The 16,798-nt window shown below is 41.7% G+C and overlaps 1 protein-coding gene across 2 annotated transcripts in view; it reads right to left on the minus strand.

Moving 5' to 3' along the window:
• The window catches only part of LOC129024729 (histone H2B type F-M-like), a 29,037-nt gene that overhangs the window by 4,797 nt on the left and 7,442 nt on the right, over positions 1 to 16,798 (minus strand). Inside the window, exon 1 of one of the 2 annotated variants that reach the window (XM_063659968.1) lies at positions 3,494 to 3,924. In XM_063659968.1, the coding sequence (XP_063516038.1) occupies positions 3,494 to 3,909 (416 nt within the window). In that variant the 5' untranslated portion in view covers positions 3,910 to 3,924. Of the gene's footprint in view, positions 1 to 3,493; positions 3,982 to 16,798 lie in introns of those variants that run through there. The other variant, XM_054471921.2, reaches the window with a different exon arrangement.

Below are 16,798 nucleotides of genomic sequence, written 5' to 3' on the forward strand. Positions count from 1 at the left end.
GGCGCCTGTAGTCCCAGCTACTCAGGAGGCTGAGGCAGGAGAATGGTGTGAACCCGGGAGGCGGAGCTTGCAGTGAGCCAAGATCGCGCCACTGCACTCCAGCCTGGGTGACAGAGCGAGACTCCGTCTCCAAAAAAAAAAGAAAATCTAGAAGAAATGGATAAATTCCTCAACACATACACCCTCCCAAGACTAAACCAAGAAGAAGTTCAATCTCTGAATAGACCAATAACAGGAGCTGAAATTATGGCAATAATCAATAGCTTACCAACCAAAAAAAGTCCAGGACCAGATGGGTTCACAGCCGAATTCTACCAGAGGTACAAGGAGGAGCTGGTACCATTCCTTCTGAAACTATTCCAATCAATAGAAAAAGAGGGAATCCTCCCTAACTCATTTTATGAGGCCAGCATCATCCTGATACCAAAGCCTGGCAGAGACACAACAAAAAAAGAGAATTTTAGACCAATATCCTTGATGAACATTGATGCAAAAATCCTCAATAAAATACTGGCAAACCGAATCCAGCAGCACATCAAAAAGCTTATCCACCATGATCAAGTGGGCTTCATCCCTGGGATGCAAGGCTGGTTCAATATACGCAAATCAATAAATGTAATCCAGCATATAAACAGAACCAAAGACAAAAACCACATGATTATCTCAATAGATGCAGAAAAGGCCTTTGACAAAATTCAACAACCCTTCATGCTAAAAACTCTCAATAAATTAGGAATTGATGGGACGTATCTCAAAATAATAAGAGCTATTTATGACAAACCCACAGCCAATATCATACTGAATGGGCAAAAACTGAAAGCATTCCCTTTGAAAACTGGCACAAGACAGGGATGCCCTCTCTCGCCACTTCTATTCAACATAGTGTTGGAAGTTCTGGCCAGGGCAATTAGGCAGGAGAAGGAAATAAAGGGTATTCAATTAGGAAAAGAGGAAGTCAAATTGTCCCTGTTTGCAGATGACATGATAGTATATCTAGAAAACCCCATTGTCTCAGCCCAAAATCTCCTTAAGCTGATAAGCAACTTCAGCAAAGTCTCAGGATACAAAATCAATGTGCAAAAATCACAAGCATTCTTATACATCAATAACAGACAAACAGAGAGCCAAATCATGAGTGAACTCCCATTCACAATTGCTTCAAACAGAATAAAATACCTAGGAATCCAACTTACAAGGGATGTCAAAGACCTCTTCAAGGAGAACTACAAACCACTGCTCAAGGAAATAAAAGAGGATACAAACAAATGGAAGAACATTCCATGCTCATGGGTAGGAAGAATCAATATCATGAAAATGGCCATCCTTCCCAAGGTAATTTACAGATTCAATGCCATCCCCATCAAGCTACCAATGACTTTCTTCACAGAATTGGAAAAAACTACTTTAAAGTTCATATGGAACCAAAAAAGAGCCCGCATCACCAAGTCAATTCTAAGCCAAAAGAACAAAGCTGGAGGCATCACGCTACCTGACTTCAAACTATACTACAAGGCTACAGTAACCAAAACAGCATGGTACTGGTACCAAAACAGAGATATAGACCAATGGAACAGAACACAGCCCTCAGAAATAATGCCACATATCTACAACCATCTGATCTTTGACAAACCTGAGAAAAACAAGAAATGGGGAAAGGATTCCCTATTTAATAAATGGTGCTGGGAAAACTGGCTAGCCATATGTAGAAAGCTGAAACTGGATCCCTTCCTTACACCTTATACAAAAATCAATTCAAGATGGATTAAAGACTTAAATGTTAGACCTAAAACCATAAAAACCCTAGAAGAAAACCTAGGCAATACCATTCAGGACATAGGCATGGGCAAGGACTTCATGTCTAAAACACCAAAAGCAATGGCAACAAAAGCCAAAATTGACAAATGGGATCTAATTAAACTAAAGAGCTTCTGCACAGCAAAGGAAACTACCATCAGTGTGAACAGGCAACCTACAAAATGGGAGAAAATTTTCGCAACCTACTCATCTGACAAAGGGCTAATATCCAGAATCTACAATGAACTCCAACAAATTTACAAGAAAAAAACAAACAACCCCATCAAAAAGTGGGCGAAGGACATGAACAGACACTTCTCAAAAGAAGACATTTATGCAGCCAAAAGACACATGAAAAAATGCTCACCATCACTGGCCATCAGAGAAATGCAAATCAAAACCACAATGAGATACCATCTCACACCAGTTAGAATGGCGATCATTAAAAAGTCAGGAAACAACAGGTGCTGGAGAGGATGTGGAGAAATAGGAACACTTTTACACTGTTGGTGGGACTGTAAACTAGTTCAACCCTTGTGGAAGTCAGTGTGGCGATTCCTCAGGGATCTAGAACTAGAAATTCCATTCGACCCAGCCATCCCATTACTGGGTATATACCCAAAGGACTATAAATCATGCTGCTATAAAGACACATGCACACGTATGTTTATTGTGGCATTATTCACAATAGCAAAGACTTGGAACCAACCCAAATGTCCAACAATGATAGACTGGATTAAGAAAATGTGGCACATCTACACCATGGAATACTATGCAGCCATAAGAAATGATGAGTTCATGTCCTTTGTAGGGACATGGATGAAATTGGAAATCATCATTCTCAGTAAACTATCGCAAGAACAAAAAACCAAACACCGCATATTCTCACTCATAGGTGGGAATTGAACAATGAGAACACATGGACACAGGAAGGGGAACATCACACTTCAGGGACTGTTGTGGGTTGGGGGGAGGGGGGAGGGATAACATTGGGAGATATACCTAATGCTAGATGACGAGTTGGTGGGTGCAGTGCACCAGCATGGCACATGTATACATATGTAACTTACTGCACATTGGGCACATGTACCATAAAACCTAAAGTATAATAATAATAATAATAATAATAATTACAATAAAAGAAAAAAAAAAGAAAAAAAAAAGAAAAAAAAAAGTTTTAAATTGTTTACATTAAATATATCTATTATATGGTGTAAAGTATATCTTAATAAAGATACTCATAAAAAACAAAAAAAAAAAAAAAAAAAAAGAAGTTCTGGAAAATTCCACCATCCAGTCGTAGGAGAATGAGAGTGAAAAAGGTAAACATCAGTACGTTGATAACATCATCATAAAGATAACCTAGAAAGATAACTAATAAAAACGGCCATTTAGGAAACTGAGGAAATGAAACACGATCACGGAAAAACCCCCTACTTTTCCTTGGAGCATATTGCACTCCAGATATATTGGAGTTGACAGTGTTTTACACTGCGGGAAAAATGCTTGAAAAACCGCAGGAGGCCACACGGCACACGCCCCCCAAGCTGGAACGGTGCCACCCACCCCAACCTCCGGTGGGGTCCCCCCCTTGGCGGGCCACTGGCCTATAGGGCCACGTGCGGTGGTTCTGAATAGAGCCTTTGGGTTTCCCAGGTGCTCAGGCGCTCCTGAGACAGCTCACTTGCTTTTGGTGTACCTGAGGGCGGCATTCGTGCCCTGGGCCTCGGCGAGCTTGCCCATCTTCCCCGGCAGCAGCAGGCGCACGGCCATCTGGATGTCCCGGGAGGTGATGGTCACGCGCTTGGTGTAACGGGCCAGCTGACCAGCCTCAGTGGCGATGCGGTCCAATATGTCATGGACCATAGAATCCATGACACTCACGGCCTCCTGGGAAAGGCTGAGGCCCTGGTGAACCTGCTTCAGCACCCGGGGGAAATAGGGGGCGAAGCTGTCCCCGCGGCAGTTGGCGTGGCGCCTGCGGGAGCCTCGGCGTCCTCGCCTCTTCTGCTTCTGGACCGTCGTGGAGTTGGCCTCTTTGGGCTCCTGGATGCTCTGGTTTTCCCCTGAGGTTGTCTCAGAGGAAGCCTCAGCCATGGTGGAGGCAGCGGCCATTAGATGGCAAGAACAGAGAGTGACTGTTGGGGACCAGGGAAGGCGGGGGCACTTTGGTATGGTCGCATGGCCCTATGTCACAGTCCAACTCGACATCTGATTGGATGAAGTGTCACCAAGGGAGCCTGTCAACAATCTTCCCTCCATTGAAGGTGATTGGATGATCCTGTTGCTTGGCATCATGTCAGCCAATCACAGAGGGCGTCTGCCTGCCTAAGTGGCCCGGTTGCCTACCTCAGACAAAGGTACACAGAGTCTTGCTCTGTCCCACAGGCTGCAGTGCAATGGTGCAGTCTCAGATCACTGCAACCTCTGCCTCCTGGTTTCAAGTGATGCTCCCTCTTCAGCCTCCCAAGTAGCTGGGACCAGAGGCGCGTGCCACCACACCTGGCTAAGTTTTGTATTTTGTGTGTGTGTGTGTGTGTGTGTGAGTGTGTGTGTGTGTGTGTGTTTGTGTGTGTGTGTGAAACATGGTTTCATTATGTTTCCTCAGGCTGGTCTCCAACTCCTGGACTCCAGTGATTCTCCTGCCTTGGCCTCCCAAGCTGCTGGGATTACAGGCATGAGCTATTGTGCCTGGCAGAGAAAACTTATTTCAAGAAAATAAAACATGATGTTGATGTCCATTGAAGGATGCACACTACAAAAATCTGAGAACATTTATAAACGTGGTTACAAAATTCATACCTGAAATATAAATTAAATCACATTACACACACACACACACACACACACACACACACACACACACACAAAGGGAAACAGTTTACGGCTATACATAACAACTCAGAAGCATCAAACGGGGCAAACACTACTAATGGAACAAGCAGACCTCATACAATCTTTTTTCAATGTTACCTCTAGTATACAATTCATTTAAACACCTAACAAAAATCCACAGTGCAGAAATAGCTAAATCAAAAATTCAACAAACAGCACCCTTTTCAAGCTTCCGAGAAAATAAAGTAAGGACTCTAACTCATTCACATTTGTCTAATTCTATTATTTCCCAGTCTACAATCCTTTTTAATGCGAAGCTTAATGTCCTGTAAGTATGCATCACTTACGATGGAAGTATCCAATGAGAGCACCCAAACCCCACTCTCCACTGGCTCAACTAATGAAGTGTCTTCAGCCCTGGGCCTGAGCCATTGGCTCAGAATGCGAGCAGGTGACCAGTCCTGAACCAATAAATGCCCTCCTAGCTGTTCAGCCTTGTAAATTGAGGAGAAAATTAGTTTGAGGTTTTGGTCTACTTTTTATTTCTTTGTTTGATTTTTCGTTTTATTGTAATTGTGGTGAATTAAGGATTTGAATCCAAACCTGTGAGTAAGCATGTCTCCTACCTCTGGCATCATATTATGAAGGAAAGTTCTCTGAAAAGGAATTTGGAGGAAAGAGACTATTCCTGTGAACAGCTTGCACACCAGGGAGGGGCAGACTTCAGTGTAAAACAAAGGCGCAGTTCCAGAGAACTAAAAGAGGATATGGCTTTTATAGAGAAAATTCCCGTTAAGGTTCCCAGTACAGTCCATTCACGCAAATAAAGGATTCAAAATTAGTTCTGATTGGTTGACTCAGTTGGTCTCTGATTGGTCAACACGACTGAGCCCTGATTGGCAGGGGCAGGTGAGCTCTGGCTGGTTAGTTCAGGTGACCTCAGAAAGTTGCAGAGTTAGATAGAGGTATGGGTTTTGGGGGAATTCCTAGTACGTGTGTGAGCTCTAGTCTGCACTTGGTAGCTTGGCTCTAGTTTAGATTTAGGCTCAGTCACTGGGATCCATCCTGAAAGACTGGCTGTTTTAGGTTTACATTTGTCCACAAGTTTAATAAAATGATAGTGACCAATTAAGAAAACTAGGACGACTCTCCTTTTTTTTTTTTTTTTTTCAATTTGATTGTTGTGGGGCTTTTTCACTTTCAGGCACATGTGTCTGACAAAATTAACCCACTATAGTAATTTGAGACAATAAAAACACTTACTTCAGTACAAAGCTTTCTCCAAAATATGATTGGCCCTGATTCTTGATGCAATATAATAGTCTTCGTCTTTCATTAGACTGTCACTCTGGAATAAGGGGGAAGGAGTGTGGAAGTGAGTGGAGGCACAGAAGAAGGTGTAGAGGGTGGCTATTTCCTCTTTTTCCTTATGCCAGACATTTTCCCTAGTATAGTGAGCATGTGTCCTGATTTCGCCCGTTGTCCCTTAGTAATTCTTAACAGCATCCCCTTTCACTCTGAAACATGTCCAAATTTACAAATCTGTACTTCCCAATGTAACTAGATCATGCAGGAAGTTGTGAGTGTAGTAGCTCTCAGATCTTTGTTGAATGAACAGATAAATAAATGAACCTATGTTAGATAAGAGACTGGCCCATGACAACCTATGAGACCATTGCTGAATTCTGTGGCTAGTCCACACGACCCATCGGGACCTCTTGGGTACAGTCCCCTTTCCTGTTCTGCACTTAAAAGGAATTATTTCTCTACAAAGCTGTCTGAGTCCCCGTGTTAAACCCATGAGAATGTCAGATTTTGTTTCCTCCATGATCTGCATATCACATTGACTCCTCCCAATAACTCTTTATGGTGTAGATATTTTAGCCTCAACTTTTTGGCAGACAAGAAACACAGTAACTAAGAAACGTGTCCGATGATCACACAGCTGATAAATGGAAGAGCAGAAATTCAAATCCACGTCAGTCTGAGTCCAGAACCCAAGCACTTGAACATTGTCTCCTGCCATCCTCTCTCACACTGCAGTGATGGCACCTTCAATGCATGAATACCTAGGTAGACAGTCTGAGGTGAGCCTCCCCTTTAAAACAAGTCTTTACGTAGTTTGATCTTTCCCTGAAGGCGACATGATAAATTCAGAGGTGTAAAAGCAAAAGCATCAAGTTAGCCTTCCTGCAAAGGTATACAAGGAACCTGATTTTCTCGTGCAGCCACGGGAGTTTCTTCAAGCAGCAGTTAGCAAATTCAACCATGCCTGAGCTCAATTGCGTGTTTCAATAGCTGTCTGAAACATACGCATAGCCATTCCATGTTGCACAATTGTGTCCAATGCAGATGGACTCCAACTTAGCATGGTTCAACTTAAAATTATTTACCTTTATGATAGGTGTAACTGGACTTAACTCCATTGTAAGTTGGGGAGCATATGTTTAGTCTGTTGCAGTTTGGTGAGAGAAAGGGTGGGAAGCAGGGAGTGGGGAAAATTTTCAGGTTAGGGTTATACAGTCATCACCCGATGATCGACATTTAGCTCTGTGATGGCCAATTTCATGTCTTGTCTTGTCTTGTCTTGTCTTGTCATTCCAACCAGGGGGAGATTTTTTTCCCAAATAAGCAAAGATAGAGATCTAGGTAACTCGACTTGGTTGGGTTACAGTACCTAGATATGTGGTCAAATTTTATTCTCAATGTTTGTGTGAATGTCCTTTTCGGTAAGATTAACATTGAAATCAACGGATCTGAGTACAACAGACCGCCCTCCATATTGGCCTGAATAGAACAAAAAGACTGACTTCCCCCAAGCAAGAGTAAATTCTGCAACAGACAGCCTTCACACTTGAACTGCAACATCGGCTCTCCCATGGGTCTTCAGCCTCATGGTCTTTAAACTGTCAGGTCAGCTTGTACCTGGGACTGTAGGCTGCCAGCCCACCCTGCAGATTTAGGACTTGCCAGCCTCCATAATCACATGAATCAGTTTCTTAAAATAAATCTCTCTGGACAGATAGATGGATAAATATCCTATTGGTTTTATTTGTCTGGAAATCCCCTAATACAAGCTTTCTGCACCAAAACATTGCTGCAGAGATCTGAGTGTTGCTCCCACATGTAAAATATCCAGTTATATATGAGACATTTTCATGATTCCATTAATCAATACCTTCGCATTTGATTAGTGACTACACTGTTAAGTCAGTAGTTTTTCCTGGATCTTAAGAGATGTTTCTTCATCATTTGATATGACTGGGGACAACAACATATTCAGTTCAATGGCAAAGCTGAGGGCTTAATTAAAATTATTATCACGGAAAATAACAATCCCTTGAACATTGGCAGAGTCCAGGTGGCACGTGCTAACCAGAAGACTGAATGAACTTACCCTACTTCCGACCTTGCCAGTTAATTGCACTCCCTTTCATTACCACCTATATAGCTGACACTCATATGGGTTGGTGTCAATTAAACCAGGCTTTGCTATAGTAACAAAAAGAGGCACCACTGACTGAATGGCGACTGTGCCAGGCATTCTTCTAAGTGCTTTACAGGGAACACTTCAACTACCTTTCACAAGATCTCTGTGAAGTAGTGTTATTATCTCCATGTTTATGGATAAAGAAACTGAACCACATAAGAGTGTCACTTGCCCAAGATCAAACAGGTAGAATATTACCAAGGGAAGAATCAAACAAATTTCTACACATTTAAGCTTCTGCTCAGAAAAAGAAAATATCATCAGAGTGAACAGGCAACATATGGAATGGGAGAAAATTTTTGCAATCTGTCCATCTGACAAAGGTCTGATATCCAGAATCTAAAAGAAACTTAAAGAAATTTACAAGAAAAAACCAACAACCCCATCAAATGTGGGCAAAGGATATGAGCAGATACTTCTCAGAAGAAGACATTCATGCGGCCAACAAACATATGAAAAAAAGCTCATCATCACTGGTCATTAGAGAAATGCAAATCAAAACCACAATGAGATACCATCTCGTGCCACTGAGAATGGCGATCAGTAAAAAGTCAAGAAACTACATATGCTGGCGAGGCTGTGGAGAAATAGGAACGCTTTTACACTCTTGGTGGGAGTGTAAATTAGTGCAACCATTGTGGAAGACAGTGTGGGGAGTCCTCATGGATCTAGAACCGGAAATACCATTTGGCCCAGCAATCCCATTACTGGGTATACACACAAAGGCATATAAATTATTCTATTATAAAGACACAAGCACACGTATGTTTATTGCAGCATTATGTACAATAGCACAGACTTGGAACCAACCCAAATGCCCATCAATGATAGACTGGACAAAGAAAAGGTGGCACATATACACCATGGAATACTATGCAGCCATAAAAAAAAGAATGAGTTCGTGTCCTAGGCAGGGACATGGATGAAGCTGGAAGCCATCATTCTCCACAAACTAACACAGGAAGAGAAAACCAAACACTGTACGTTCTCACTCATCAGTGGGAGGTGAACAATGAGAACACATGGACACAGGGAGGGTAACATCACACACTGGGGCCTGTCAGGGCTGGGGGACAAGGGGAGGGAGAGCATCAGGACAAATACCTAACGCATGCGGAGCTTAAAACCTAGATGACGGGTTGAGAGGTGCAGCAAATCACCATGGCACATGTGTACCTATGTAACAAACCTGCATGTACAGCATGTGTATCCCAGATCTTAAAGTGAAATAAAAAGAAAAGAAAAGAAACCAACGTAGTAACCCCTGGAAGAAAAGATGAAAGCATTTTAAACACCAGTTTAGAGATAACGGAATAGAGATTTAGTGAATCACAAGGTAGATAAAAATAATTATACACGATACCGCATATAGAGAACGAAGGAAGAAAAGATTAAAGAGAGGCAAGGAGACTAAATGTGTGGTCAAAGAAGGTAGGATGAACATCATATGGGCATTACAGAAATGGAAATAAGAGTGAATTTTGCGAAAATAATATTCAGAGAGAAATGGCTGGTAATTTTCCAGAATAAAGGAAACACATGATTTGCCAATTCAGGAAACACACTTGTACACATCGTACTAAAGCTACAGAAAAGTGAAAACATAGAGATCACAATAGCTGAGAAAAAACGCATTGCCTTCCGGGGAATAATGAAGAGTTTGTCAGCAGACCTCTGTCTATCAATGAATGGAAGCCAAAAGCAAAGTCTGAGAGAAAATACTGTCAACCTAGAGTTGCATTCCTAGCTAAAGTATCATGAAATAATAAGGAGGCCGTGATAGACATGCAGGAGAACCACCGAGAATCCCTGTCAAGGATGGATTTGATGTTTGTGAGGCTGGGAGTGCAGGCAGGTGCCAGTCAACAGCCACTTGTCCCTGAGGACACTACCTGAGCTGCCTTGCTCTAGCTCATGCCCTTCCCGAGGTGGACCACACGCAAGGACAAATCCAGGAAGGGGTATAAAGATCTAGCTAACTATTCCCAAAGCTGAATAACTCTGATGGGCCATTTTACCTTCAGAGCTTCTGTAGGTATCACAAGAGGCTTTTGTTTGGCCTGAAGTAAGCATGAACTTCTTCCTCTGCCCACTCCTGCCTCCTTCCTGTCCCTTCCTCAGCTGCTGATCCAGGATAAGTGTCCTGCACACTAAACTCCATCACGGTGTCAGCTTCCTGCAGAACCTAACCCAGAAACAATGATCCGGGAGAGAAATTGAAAACTCTTAGTGTTGACACCAACAGAAACCTTGTTAAAGAAATTTCTGAAGAATGTCATTTAGAGAGATGTAAACTGACCAAAAGAGCACGACTGGAGGTGCCAACAGGGAATAGTAATGCAATACACTGACAAATAAGGGTGAATGAAAAACAATGACTTATGAAACGGATGCGGCGAAGACTATGAAGACATTGAACAATCAATGAAACAAGAAAGAACTACCTATTATAATTATGCATCACGTGCGCAAGGGTGGCATCCTTGCGATTTAAGGGGCACGTGACCTGTGGCATCCCACCGATTTTTCACACATTCTTTCCCCAAGAACTAAACATTGTCAACTCTGCTTCAATCTGTATCTGTGGTGCAGTTTGTTCCACGGGAAATAATTGATTTCATTTGATAATTTTGCGGGTAGTCACCTCGTTACATGGTCATATCTGTCAGTTCGATTCACAGGTCTCCCTTTATAAGGATTAGTCAGATCAACATTAATTTTGTAGCAAAGTCCCTTAATATTTTCACTCTTATTCTCCCTAGAGAATTTGGTGGAATAGTCCACGTGTCTGTTACGTTTGATTTGGCAACATATAAAATGAAATTCTTGATATAAACATCTTACCTATTTAATCCTGTTTTTCGAACACATCTCATATACAGAATTCTTTTCAATACACAAATTAGGACACAGAGTACAGGAAATAGACATAGCCAAGTAGAATTTTCAGGAAGCATCTCACTATTCCAGGTCCTTGAGCACTGAAATTACTGTTCTGATTGCTTCAGATTTATCCAATTCTATTCCTTTCTTGTCCATAAACTCCTGTTTTTTAAAAACACAAACTTTTATCAGTTGCAATTGTGCATCACTGGATGATGGGAGTGTCCAAAGAGAATGCCAAGCCCCAGTCTCCACTCATTTCACCACAGAGGAACCTGCAGCCCATGAGCCACAGCCATTGGCACAAGTGTGGAAGATGACTGGGACTGAAACACTATGTGCGTTCCTTGGTGTTGCCCTATTACATGGAAGAGGGGCAGAGAATGATTTTTGCTTGCTCTGGGAATTTTTGCTCACTTGCTTTCAAATGTGGTGATTTGGAGATATAAATCTGTAGCTGGTAGTGGGGCATGTCCCTTGCTCCTTGCAATAACTAAGAAAAAGATGAGGCACTAACAGGACTAAGATGATCCCTCCTTTCTCCTCCTGGGATGTCAATGTTAATATTAATGTGAATGTTAATACAATATAACTTACATCGTGTTGACTTCTTGGCCCAATGGGTGTGTGTTTGTTTTTCTATATCTATATTGCTGAGGTTCAAAACAGTTGTGACTTTCCAGTTACTTTTTAAAAAGATTATTTATATCTAGCACTCACTTCTGTGGAGAGAGAACATATTCTGGGATTTCAATCCTTGGAAATGTATGTGGAGTTGCTTTAAAGCCCCGTATTTTTCTACTGTATTGCTGTTATTAGTACTTTCAAAATATGTCGTAAATTCCCCTTTGGAGTAGGATGCCGACACCTGATTAGGATGTCAATTCAAGCAAATGATAAAACGAACCCTGGATAATCTACAAAAACAAAATCCTTCTGCAGCCCATGATAACTTGATAAAACCCTCGCAGGAGAGACCAACCACAGAGGATTTCACCTGTGGCAGAAACGCAAGTGCTCAAGAGAAAGAACGCAATCTTGGGCAACGCAAGATGCTACAGAGAGCTTCCCTGAATAGTGCAAGTGGAAAGAGGGGGCTGATGGCTGATCAAGGAGGTCATGGAGAAATCTGTTTTTCATTTTAGGCCCAATGCTGACTAACTGTGCTGGGCCAAAATACCTCCACAGCTCTCCTTCAAGTAGACAAACTAAGGATTTTGGGCCATTGACCCACCTTATCAGGATTAGTACTTATTTTTGAATTTTAACAAAATCTCGTAAAAGTATTTCAAAAAGAATAAAAAAGTTTGCTTCCAAAAGTGACTGAAAAAAATCTATCACAAAATTAACTGCAATAAATGTCCCTGTGTGGTGCTTTGAGACTGTCTTACACATCCCTAACAAAATTATGGAAGCTGAAGCCTCTTTTCAGAGCTGTTTGCCTTTGCGGGGATAAAAAATAACTGCGGAGTTGTTTGAAAAACACTGTATTCCTCTTCAGTCACTTTATTTCTATCAGGCTCATTGGTGCTGCATGAACTTGCCAGAAGTTTTCCATAGGACATAAAACTGTTCCACCAAAGAATGTTAATTCTTGCATACTGTTCTTAAGCACTTAGTCTCGTGAATAGTCATTTTTGTATACATTGAATGATTAGGACTTTCTTGTTGTGTGTTGCATTTGTAAATTCAGAAAGTATACAGGAGCGTTACTGAAATAATGTTAAAAATGCACCATAATCCGGCTGTGTAATGCTGACTGGGAGTGTAAGGGTGACTGACATAGACAAATTATAGGCAAGGGAGAGGAGAAATGGGTCTTGATGTTGAAGACTGGAATGTAAAATGAATACATCTAATCATTCATCTCTGTGGCTGAAAGCGGGTAAAGGGCAATAAGTGAGCATCGGTGATCTAATGGTGTGTTTTACTGAAAGAAGGAGCTAAAGGAATTGGCGTGCATCATGTAAATAACAAATGATAAGCATCATACCAAGAAAAATAGTAGTAGCAGATCAAGGATACCCTCATTAAGTTTTGTCAACATGACCCGTACCAAGGAATTCCCATTGAAATACATGACTGAGGAGTCAAACATATTATAGAAATACCGAGATCAAAATTTTTTTTAAATAAAATATGCCCCTTTCAAATGTCCCAGCTAAAGATACTATTCCAACTCATTTGGATTCATCTGGGTCAACTGTTTTCCAAGTTATAATCTTTTGTGAAAAAATAAAAATAAAACTTCATGACCTTCAACTGTGCATCACTGAGAAGATGGGAGCGTCCAATGAGAGGAGCTGAAATCCCACTCTACACTGTATCACTGGAGGGACGCAGCCACTGAGCCACAGCCATTGGTTCCCCAGGTGCTAAGGGACCCAGCCAAAAAAACTGTCTTTCTGGGTGTTCGTCCTTGAAGACGTAGGAGGAAATTTGTGTTTGCATTCTTGTCGTGAGCTTCTTTTTCTTTCTTTCTTCCTTTCTTTCTTTTTTTTTTATTGTACTTTAAGTTCTAGGGTACATGTGCACAACGTGCAGGTTTGTTACATATGTACACACGTGCCATGTTGGTGTGCTGTACTCATTAACCCGTCATTTACATTAGGTATTTCTCCTAATGCTATCCCTCCCCCATTCCCCCACCCCATGCCAGGCCCCGGTGTGTGATGTTCCCCACCCTGTGTCCAAGTGTTCTCATTGTTCAATTCCCACCTATTAGTGAGAACATGCCGTGTTCGGTTTTCTGTCCTTGCGACAGTTTGCTCAGAATGATGGTTTCCAGCTTAATCCATGTCCCTACAAAGGACATAAACTCATCCTTTTTAATGGCTGCATAGTATTCCATGGTGTATATGTGCCACGTTTTCTTAATCCAGTTTGTCATTGACGGACATTTGGGTTGGTTCCAAGTCTTTGCTATTGTGAATAGTGCCGCAATAAACATACGTGTGCATGTGTCTTTATAGTAGCATGATTTATTATCCTTTGGGTATATACCCAGTAATGGAATCGCTGGGTCAAATGGTATTTCTAGTTCTAGATCCTTGAGGAATCACCACACTATCTTCTACAATGGTTGAACTAGTTTACAGTCCCACCAACAGTGTAAAAGTGTTCGTATTTCTCCACATCCTCTCCAGCACCTGTTGTTTCCTGACTTTTTAATGATCTCCATTCTAACTGGTGTGAGATGGTATCTCATTGTGGTTTTGATTTGCATTTCTCTGATGGCCAGTGATGATGAGCATTTTTTCATGTGTCTGTTGGCTGCATAAATGTCTTCTTTTCAGAAGTGTCTGTTCACATACTTTGCCCACTTTTTGATGGGGTTGTTTGATTTCTTTCTTGTAAATGTGTTTAAGTTCTTTGTAGATTCTGGATATTAGCCCTTTGTCAGATGGGTAGATTGCAAAAATTTTCTCCCATTCTGTAGGCTGCCTGTTCGCTCTGATGGTATTTTCTTTTGCTGCGCAGAAGCTCTTTAGTTTAATTAGATCCCATTTGTCAATTTTGGCTTTTGTTGCCATTGCTTTTGGTGTTTTAGTCATGAAGTCCTTGCCCATGCCTATGTGCTCAACGGTATTGCCTAGGTTTACTTCTAGGGTTTTTATGGTTTTAGGTCTAACATTTAAGTCTTTAATCCATCTTGAATTAATTTTCGGACAAGTTTCTTTTTCTGATCGTTTGGTCACAGTCTTGGTGGTTGAAAGATATGAATTAATAGGTATGAGTGGAAATGTCTCCTGCCTACTCCATCAATAAGAGGACAAAGGGAATCAAATGGAAATCGAGAGATAAAAATGATTCTCTCTTTTCCCATCCGCAATTTTGTCCCCAAGCTACTTGAATGTTCAGGTAATAAAATGTCTTTTTCACCTCCAAGCACATGGGCCTGACAGAAAAAAAAAAAAAAACAACAATAACAACAACAAAAAAACCACCACATTTATTTGGCAGGATAAGAATCCCACCCCAGTGTAGTGGCCGGTACAATGGGGTTGGTCCTCATTCTTGACCCATCACAGCCTTTCTCCTCTTTGATTGTGGCCCTCACTCCTGGGTAAGCGGGGAACAAATGCGTGGTCGGGAGTACAAAGCTTGAAAAAGTGGCATATATTCTTTCACCTTATTATGAAGGACTGTGGTCAAACACCTGGGGTCACAGGCCAAATGGGCCGGCACCTGAACAGGGCATTAGTGGAGCACAAAAGCACCTTGACTCCTCTTCACTCGCGTCATCAATCCAGTCCCTGCCATGCAGCATCTATCTGATGTGTGTGACAGGCCGGTCCTGCACCTCATGGGCTTGCTGCTGCTTCCATGATTCTTCTGAAATCCTGAAATATGTCCATCATTTAACTAACTCTGCTCCCAAGATCTACACAGAGGCACTTGTGAACAACATGTGCTTGGGGGATTGATGTTAGGCAAGGACTATCTGGTGGACCAGATGCTTGTTGAGGTACTTTGTCATGCACCAGAGGGAATTTTGTGTTAAGGAGGAATAAGGTACATAATTACTGTGCTTGCTATAATCCTCGGACTGGCAGAGTGAATTCTATCACTTCCAGGAACTCGGTATCCTTTCACAAATACATCAAGGGCCTTCCTTACCCAGAGTTCCACAGCTACTGTGTTAGATCTGACACCAGCACCCAGGTTGATCTCCCAAACGTCACTCCGGTGCCTGGTCCACCCGACATGGTATTATCCTTTGAGTTTGTCAGCCTGTCAGAAGTTGGTCGAAGTAATGCTTCTTTAGGTTAATGTACCTCACAGAAAATACCTCAAACTGTAAGGAAATGCATCATTGATTTGCTTCACCTTACTCAGTCTCCATTTGAGCGTGAATTCAGATGAAATTGCATAAACAAGTGTTTCGCCTAACCAAACTTCAACAGAGTGGGATGTCTGACAGAAAGGGTTGCCTCTTGCTATTACACTCAATGAATTGTTTTAATTTGCAAATGTCTCGTTTTCTTTTTATACACTGTCATTACTCTTGAGTCAATATGCAGGAATAGGATTGCCAGGTCACACGGTAAGTGCCCATTTAATTTCCAAGGAGCTGATATATAGTTTCTGAAGGGCTGTACCATTCTCCATGAGCACTATCAATGCATGAGAATTCCAGTTGTTCCACATTTCTGCAAACACTTGATATGCTCAGTCTTTTTATATTTCTATTAATGTTATTTTTAATGCACAAATCTTAACTGTATGCATTTATGGGGTAAAATGTGATATTTTGAAATATGTATTCAATGTGGTAAGACTACACCAAGCTGATGTCCATCCCCTCATTTACCTATCACTTTTATGCTGAGAGATATGAAATTTACTTTCTTGGTTGTCCTGATTTACACAATCCATTACTACTGACTGTAGCCATCCTGCTGTGCAATAGATCTCAAAAGGTACTCATCCTGTGTATCTAGAACGTGGCCACCTTTGACCGGCAACTCCCCATTTTCTTCCTCCCACCCCTCCCCACCCACGTCCCAGACCCTGGGGAGCTGTCATTCTACTCTCTACTTCTATGAGTTCAGCTTTTTAAGATTCTACCTATAAGTAAGACATTTGGTATTTTTCTTTCTGTGCCTGGCTTATTTCATAACTTAGCATAACGTCCCCCGGCTTTATCTGCAGTGTGCCAAATGACGTATGTTGCTTTTGTCAAGGTTGAGGAGTATTCTGTTGTATCTACATACCATGTTTCCATTACCCATGTACCCAATGATGAACTCTTAGTTAGATTCCACATCTTCACTGTGGTGTATAATGCTGCCG

This window comes from Pongo pygmaeus, chromosome X (assembly GCF_028885625.2).
Source record: "Pongo pygmaeus isolate AG05252 chromosome X, NHGRI_mPonPyg2-v2.0_pri, whole genome shotgun sequence".
NCBI lineage: Eukaryota > Metazoa > Chordata > Mammalia > Primates > Hominidae > Pongo > Pongo pygmaeus.